Genomic DNA, 8,947 nt, shown 5'->3' on the forward strand with positions numbered 1-8,947 from the left:
CAACATGGGGTGTGAAGTAAAATTAGCTCATAAAATCATTTTCATCAGTAGGTATCCAACTAGGTTATTCTTCCTATATGACTATATCGTTTTAACCATCAATATGGCAGATACAGTATTACACAATAGAAATATGCCAATGTATGGTAGATGAAGAAACTTGCATATTTATTGCTTTCAATAAATAAGAATGTAACGCAGCCAGTGACCAGCAAAGGGGTACTAAATAACGAGCCGTTTGGGAGATGCTCCCTTCAAAGATCCCTAATTCCCATCACTATAAATGATATATTTACATACAAAAGGAGCAGGGATTATTTCCATTAACTGTTGTCTCCCAGTCTTACTGCTGTCTTCATCTGACCACTGTGGGCTCATACCAGGTTTAATTTCCTCACGTAAGCTTCCCCAGTGAAGATTAGAAATACAGATACTATGATGTGTTGCAACATGGCTTTCATTGTCTGTTAAACATGACTTGTGGATTCACAGGTAAAGGTCTAATAATCATGATATTCAACAATAAAACCTTTATTTACAATCATATTTACATTTCAGCAAATTAAATCATTACCACATAAACAGACAAAGTGTCATTGGCTTGAGGCAGACATATTTTTACATGTGTTTTGATTTACATCAGAAATGTGCTCACTCTTGACAGTGAGTGGATTCTTGTGGGAAGAAACACATGCAGACTGTGATAACTTATACCATAGATGACAATGCCAAATAACCAGCCAACTTGAGGAAGTACATTCTTCTTTTCCACATGCTTCTATGTAACTGGATGTTGCCAGTGTCCAATCACCTTTGAGCTGGTTCATACTGGTGGAGTGTGTCGAGTCTTATGCAGATGTCAGCTGAATAATCCACATTTTTCTCTGCTGAATCTTCTCTGTGATAACCAGACTGGTTTGATCCAATACTGAAAATAAGCTGTGACGGCTGTACTGCTGCAAAAATCAGACTTATCACCTCTCTTATGCCAAATGTCGCCTCTGCATGCTCTTTGTTCCACAAGCCCCCTTTATGTCAGACTGTGGTAAAATGACAGCAGAGCTTTCTCAGAGGACTGTTTCTCTTTCTGAAGTCCCTTGATTCCTCAGATTCCCGTCCATGCCCATTCCCTACCTCTGCCCATGCACACGCTCCTCTGTCCCCTCTCTTCCCTCCTGCCTCAGGCTGAGGTTGTAGCCAGTAGCGATGATCTGGCACTGTGGTAACATCTCCTCCAGCAAGATAATGACCAATCCAGGGCTTGAAATCCGAGGGAGGGACGACACGTCCAGACGCCGCAGTCCCCTGCACACACATAACACAAAGAGGGAGTGACTTAAAACAACAGCAGTGTTTAAGTAAAAATAACAACTAGGTTGTGAGTGTTTGGATCATTACTTGAGATTCCTGAGTGCAGCCAGGCCGCCTGTAGTGATCCGTGGACAGTGAGAGATGTCCAGTTCCTCCAGAGAGTCTTGCAACATATGGAGCCTAGCCAGGAACCAGTCGTCCACTTCAGGACATCCTTGTAACGACAGAGTACGCAATGATCGCTGCCCCTCTGAGGAAGGACAAAGCAGATCAACAACACTGAACTTAGATGCCAAATAGCATTCAAGTAAATTCACAGTACAGAAAGAGAAAGAGAAAATGAGGTTATAACAGAAGAAAAGTGATTTTCAAAGGAAAAAAGAAAAAGAGAAATGCTGAGTTAGAGCTCAGTACCCAGGTTCGCCAGTCCTGTGTAGTTGATGAGTGTGTAGCTCATGTTAACTTCCTCTAGAGGTGTGTCTTTGTGATCCAAGAACTGCCAATTAAACTTGCCCCTCTGGTCTGCACGGAACCACTCTGGCTGCCCAACAAACCTGAGGACACAACACAGATGTCCACATGAAAACTGGATTACACCGGCACATTTGAGACATGACTATTATATTGCCATCTTTGCTGCATTAATACAAATTATAGGCAAATACATTACATTACATAAACGAACACTGCACACAAATATCGTAATATGCTAATAAAACAGTCAGAAAACGTGATAGGCCAAAGAATCTTTTTTGAATGTTTTCAATGCATTTGAACTAATCTGAAGACATCAAATGCAAATATGCAGAGTCCTGACAGCCAGCTGATTGCATACTGGAAGTCAATTAGTCGATCAACAGAAAATCAATAGACAGTTTTAAAAATTGATTTTTTTTGCTGCTTCTCTCTGTTCATATCATTATAATTTCTATATCTTTGTTTTTTTTTACACAAAACAGTTATAATTGATTATTTGAGAAAATAATTGGCAGATTAATCAATAATAAAAACAATCATTAATTTCAGATCAACTTGAATTAAATGCTTGATGACCGTCAACTTACATGAACTGAGTTCATGCAGAAAAAACAGATATCACAATGCCAAACGCATGAACAGGTTCAGGAAACAGTAGCAGGTAACAGATCACCTAACAGCATATTTCCAATTAGAGCCTGAAGAGTCATTTTAAAACATAAGAAAGAAATTATCTTAAATCTACAGTGTATACATATGTAGTATGTAACAGTGAAGAGGCAAGGCACTTACCTAAATCCTCCCTTCATACTCAAGATATAATATGCTGCTGCTATGTCTGGCCCATAAAACCTCTGAGTGTAGCCATAGTAACTGTGAAAGACAACAGGGAAAAGTCAGAGATGGTCGTCTCGTCACAGCCATTATTTTAGAGCACTAAGTAACTGTATGATTATGACGATTCTTATAAATTTTGTATATATTGTCTCCTTTGTTCCAGAAGGAAACTACAAACTGCATTTCATTTTACAACCCTGTTATTATATGACCGCTAAATTTATCTTCTACCTTAATTAGCAATGCTTATTACAGGCAAGTTCTGTTCTTAATATATAAAAAATGTGTGATGTACTCAGTGGCAATTGTGGTGAACTTCTCCTCTGGGGCACTGTTTTTTAATTGAGCTATAATGCATAAAAATGTGTATTTATCAGTTACTTGACCATAGCTTTAAACTCACAGTATGATGAGGGGTCTCTCACATCAAACTAATCACGGGAGTTGTTGTCTTCATTGTCAAACAGCTGCCATTGCTAATGAAAATGTATCTGACGTGACCATAGACTGTATAAAGCACGTGACTCAGGCAGAAATCATGTTCACGGATGAGGTAAAGTTTTATCAACGTTAAGTTTAGTCACCGCTCTCTGTCTCTCACTTATCCCATGTTGCCCTGAACGTTATAGCAACTAGAGGAGGTAAAGTTATGTTCAGTTAAAAAAAAGGTAGAGGTAATATGAGGTCATTGCCAGACAACCAAATGAAATACACCGTTACCTTGAATAAAATTTTGGTTTTCTGTGGGTTTGAACATTGTTGTGGAAACATTTGGGATAATGTCACTACACAACTCAACAAAATAACATAGGTCTAGTAATATTTAGACATTTTAAAGTGTAAATGTTACATATTACAACTCAGTCAATCACACCTGAGGACTGCAGCCTTTCATTCACCCTGTTTTAACGAAAGTCTACAGAGCAACAGATACCAGCGGCAGCACTGTTAGGGATGCACCTCGACGTTCAAGTCAGCCAAAATGTTGCTTACGCATTCTTCTTTTCAATCCCCCTCCTCCTCCGCTGAAACCTCCAGCTCAGGAGCATCTCCACATCATAGAAACGCTGGGTGAGGAAGAGGAGAAGCCTCGTGTGCAGAGGAGGCGGAGACGCCGAGCTGGAGCTCCATGCTCGCTTAGCAGCCACGAGGAGAGCCCACCGCTGGCAACATCTGTGTACAGACTGTGCAGAGAGACATATTTCATATATATTGAGTTTGTTTTTGTCTTTCTTTTTAAAAAACAAAATCATTTTATTGTTTTTTTTTTTTTTTTATTGTTCACGTGTGACTTTCTGCTTTTGCATATTAAATTGACGGATCTATTTTGCTATATATATTGTTTTAAGTTAGTTTTTTTATTGTTTATATTTATATATTTTTATAATTATTTATTTGTGACTTTCTGCTTTGGCAACATTGTTTAATTGAAATGACAAGAGGTAGAGATTGTCCTCCTGTTCCTGTCAGCTAAAGTAGAAACACGAGCTGTCTGTAAAAATGCGAGAGATACCGCTGTTAGAAATTCTGAAAGAAAAGCTAGTGAATGGCAAACTAAACTCCAACGGATATCCAATTGGCCGCTTTACTAGGTAACAGTGTTAGTTCGCAAACAGTAGCTACATTCAGCACGTTGACTCAGTAAGTTACAGCCTTCTAGCAGAAACAAGCACAACGTTACGATATTACCCTATCAACTGACACGGCCTTGTAACATGCTATAACCTGCCAATTAAAACGAGCAAGGGAAATGTTCTTAATTAGTCGAAATTTCAAGGGTAGCTTACCATGAAGGGGGCCGACATGACAGTACCGTTCAACAGAAAGTCGTAAGGGACAAATGTTGCACTTGCGCGTTTGCGGTCTGTTGCAGTTCAACATCTCAACCGCAGCGTGTCGCTCCATGCACGTCTATGATGCTGACCAGATGAACCTGAGCTGACCTGAGATCCAAACCCAGGAGTCACAAATAAGAAGACAAGATGAGCAGTGGTGTAGCACTAATATCTACCCCATACATAAGCAGCCTCACTGGACCTCCTTTCCCTTTTAATGTATCCATTGTCACGCCTGAATCAGCATATGCATAGAGATTATTAGGGTCATCAGTAGCCTAGTAAAGTCTTCCGTAAAGCTATGTTTTATAATATAATAAATATAATGATATTTCAAAATTTTAGTTAAAAACAAAGTTTTTAGCCAGTGTCCAAGCTTTTTGAGTGCCCTTCACTAATGTGTACTACTGCTACACAATAGACTCTTTAAAGGTTTTCTGTGCAGAGTAATCAGGGAGGAAGGCAGAGTTGTACAGTGCAATTAAATGTTCTTTGCAATCATGGCACTGATCTACTGTAGATTGCGAGAAAAAAAAAATGGCCATACCACTACTGAAATGATTTCCCCTTAAAGGATGTAGTTTTAAGCGGCCACTAGTGGTGTGGTTTTAAGATTGCAACCAGGTGTGTGCTTGTAGGCGTGCTTGCTTGAACTCATGAGCGAGCATAAACCAAAACAAAACTGCTTTCATACAGAGATCCCACAATAAATGCAGAATCACTGGTGTGCCGACTGTGGCTTTTCACAAAGACACATTCAGGCTCTGTTACTTCAACATTCCCGGCTCAGAGGCAGATCAACACCAGCTCGAATATATAGACATATATATCCATCCATATATATATATATTAATCTTACACTAACTGAATCAACCACCCCATGGTGGCAGTCTACAGCCTCAGTCTCCAGGTATTGCTTGTTTATTAAATTTTCCTCCAAGCATTCTCTGGATTTTCTCTTTAATACCACAGGGACAGCTTGAAATACCACTCGTCTGACAGATGTCACACCGAAAAACAAGCAAACCAATACCACACCCACTTTGCTTCTATCACTGTTACACACACAAACATGCATACAAAGACCTCCACAAGCTCCCGCACTCAGTGAGTGAATGTGATGTGACAGACGGCTCACACCTGCTGGTAAAAACAATTAGCAAATGAGATCATTTGCGCTTCTCCTGTGTGTTTGCAGAGGATTGTCGCAGAAAGGAAGCAACAGTGGATTGTGAGCCGAACAGTGGTGGTTTAGTTTGATAGTCATTATGTTGAGTTTCCAGTGAGTAGTCTATATAATGCAGCAATGGTCAACATAAACAAAACATACTGTCAGAATTGTTTTCAAATATTGTTGTGTAACTTGTGTACATGTGTGACATTTAAAAGGTGGGTAACTACATGGTAAATACAAAGATGGGAAAACAGTTTACAGTTCATTAGTTCCTTGGGATTAGTAAATGCGATTGACAAAGGGATGAAAAGATGGAGGAAAATGGCAGTGAGACTTTGAAAGAGTCAAAGTCAAAGCAAATCACATTACTGAAGGGTTGCTAGAATAACCAGATGGACCAGTGAAGTAAAGGGTGACTGGCAGAGGGAATGAATGAATTGATTAGAGAATGGATGGTGGAGTAGATGGATTGCTTACTGAACCAGGATTTCAATGCGTCAACAGAACTGCCAGATGTTTGCATTGTCCTCATGGTGCCTACGTGTGTGTTTCTGTGCAGGTACGTTTGTGGGTGTTTGTCTTGGCTCCTGATCTGTTTGTGCTTTAGAAATTAAATATTCTGCATGCAGCTCTGATTGGAAACATTTACAAAACAAATGACAATGAGATGACATTTTTTTTTTATATCAACCCCCCAGAGAATATTCATGTTTTCAGATCAAAAGCATTTCTCTTTGAACTTCAACCTTACTGTATTTTTGATGGAATTTTTATTCATATCATTTACATGTGGTTTGATGCACTGTATTCATATATATTCATATGTTTGTTTATACTTGTGAATTTTTGATTGTGTCTTAATGGACTTTTGAAAAGCGAACCATGCAGTAGAGTTGTGTTTGAGGTCAACAAAGCGTAATATACACACATATAGATGGCAATTCTGTGCCATAAAGAGAAGCACTGTCTCTTAAATGCTGACATAAGCAAAAAGCTTTAATGCAGTAACTCTATCATCTTAAATATCACCAACAGTGTTGTTCAAAAGCCAAGAATAGTGGTGTTATATCAAATATGGCTTTCCTATCCTTTCCTACATGAACAAAAAAATATATATTGAGTGCTGAAAGACTATAGGGAGTGGGTAAATGTATTTGGAAATGTACGTACATCAACATGACATGCACATGACACCTCAGAGCTGTGGCACTTACCCACATCCCCGTGTTAACATGATTGAAAAGTGTTTTCCTTTTCTCTTGTTTCTCTCTGTGATTAGGATTCATTTTGGAGAAAATGTATGGGGTAAAATCACTGTCAATATCACTGTAAATGCATAGACAATGAGTCACAAATATACTCTACAATTTGTAAACACAAAACACAATTTACCAATGGATTCAAAATTCACAAACTCAATGACCCACAAATAGAAATCACTGACTAGTATCCTATTTATATGTCTGATTTAAACACTGGTTTACCACAGACAGTATGAATATAATCCACAAATGTAGTCAGTCAATCAGATGGATTGCTTCTTTGTGATGCCATGTCGCCTCAATAAGCCCTTCAAAATAAGAGCTGAAATGTGTCAGAACCAATGTATGTGTTTTGTTGTTTTATCCTTATCCATGGAGTTTGTGTTGGAGTCTGTGTTGTGCTCATCACTATGACTATTTTCTTGTAAGCGGGAAGAAGCAGCACTGCTTCCGCAGATGAAGTCTGAGGTTTCCTAATAGCAGCTTCCCTTGTCTCTCCTTATGTCTTACTATGAGTTGCAGTCAGTGATGACCCTGTGGGAAAGCCATTATCCACTCATTCTTTTTCTCTGCCCCCACTTATTCCCTCTGTTTCGGCAGAGATGTGGTAAAGACACACACATACATGCACACATACATGCACAAACCTCTGCAGTGTTCTTGAGACTGTTAGTGGCTGTCAGCATTGTTTTGTTTTGACCAGCTCCCATAAGGCCAGTGGAGTCCGTAAATCTTTACAGTCTTGGCAGGAAAGCCATTAGCGGGCGGTCATACTGGGCCAGTTGCTTAATGCTCAAACTGAGGAACAGTCACTGGGAGGGTGACTGGAGGGCACAAAGGGCACATCAAGCAAACCAACAAATTTCCTTTTACATACGTTTACCTCACTATTTCAAACATAGTTGCAAAATCATTATTAGTTTAGTATGAATATCTGACATTGCAACAATATCCTGTATATATGACAAAAAATAAGGAAATGCATAGTTGGTCCCCTTTAAGTTAATCACAATATATCCTAATTGGCTTCTTCTGTTATGCATAGCATTGCTGGATTATTAGTGTGGTGTGTCCTTATTTATATTTTATACATTCGCTCACCATTTAGATACCTTTGCATCATGTGCGTGCATGTGGGCCTGCACAAGAGCATAGAATCATCATCTTGTTGTCTCTCTTTTCCAAACATCTGTACTAATTTCCATTGACAGAATTAATTACCATGGTGATGAACAGCACAACGACCCAACCCATCATTATACATACCGAGCAATTATTCAGCACCATTATCTTGTAGGGAGATGTCACTCAGAATAGTACGTCAGCCAAAAATAGCATACGCTGGCGGAGCATGTCAAAGGAGGGAGACTGTGTTGACTGTAAAATAATGATATACCTACAATCACTGCTTTTCACTCAGATGTTCATGTGGCGTTGAACACACGGACTTTAGTATACAGACAAAATCTGGCTCGTGCACATGCCAACAGATGCAAACTCCATCAAATGCTGCTGTTTCGGAGATCAGTACTGTCCCTTCTGTGTGACTCTTGAATGAGCAGCTCCCCTGTGGATGTGGACTAATAAATAAAACAGCGAGGTTAGAGTTGGATTTTACATTATGACTTCACATCAGAAATAAAACGTTCCTGCTGGCTCTTCCAAATCCACTGAACAAGCATGTACACTCACCTAGACTAATTAAACATGCTGTGAATTGTGCTCTGTGTATTAGATTTATTGAATTGATAGGAATTAATTGCTAAACATAAATCCCACACACTATTTATCATGTAAAAAGAGCTCTCTAAATCTTTCTATCTCTCATATCTTTCTGTAAGACAGTGGCTGTACATGCTGTGTGAGGATTCCCACTGTGTCGGAGAGAGTTTTCAAAGTGTCAGCTACATAGCAGCAGATAAATAATGCAAAGGAAATAAAAGGCTTGTTTCTGCACGGCAGCTACATGAGCTATGATACATCGGATGTAAGCTATAAACCTCAAAACATCTGATTGTTTTGGCATCTCTGTTTTGTGACTATAGAAAGAC

The 8,947-nt window shown here is 39.1% G+C and overlaps 1 protein-coding gene across 1 annotated transcript; it reads right to left on the bottom strand.

Annotated features, from left to right (window-relative positions):
• Positions 1–507: 507 nt before the first annotated feature.
• dmac2 (distal membrane arm assembly complex 2) lies at positions 508–4,482 on the bottom strand. The gene is made up of 6 exons (XM_038694116.1): positions 4,413–4,482; positions 3,619–3,809; positions 2,581–2,661; positions 1,726–1,865; positions 1,399–1,561; positions 508–1,305 (listed from the first exon to the last, which is right to left on the bottom strand). The coding sequence occupies exons 1-6, from the start codon at positions 4,428–4,430 to the stop codon at positions 1,131–1,133; spliced, it is 768 nt and encodes a 255-aa protein (XP_038550044.1). The 5' UTR covers positions 4,431–4,482; the 3' UTR covers positions 508–1,130.
• Between the last annotated feature and the right edge of the window lie 4,465 nt (positions 4,483–8,947).

The sequence above is a fragment of the Micropterus salmoides genome, unplaced genomic scaffold (assembly GCF_014851395.1).
Source record: "Micropterus salmoides isolate LMB-PRFRI ecotype aquatic unplaced genomic scaffold, ASM1485139v1 Ms_hic_scaffold_3, whole genome shotgun sequence".
NCBI lineage: Eukaryota > Metazoa > Chordata > Actinopteri > Centrarchiformes > Centrarchidae > Micropterus > Micropterus salmoides.

Coding starts and splice junctions, on each gene's coding strand:
- dmac2 (XM_038694116.1), bottom strand. Junction 2,662..3,618: donor GGGATTGAAAAGAAGAATGC/GTAAGCAACATT, acceptor TGTCTTTCACAG/TTACTATGGCTACACTCAGA. Junction 1,866..2,580: donor AGTATGAAGGGAGGATTTAG/GTAAGTGCCTTG, acceptor TTGTGTCCTCAG/GTTTGTTGGGCAGCCAGAGT.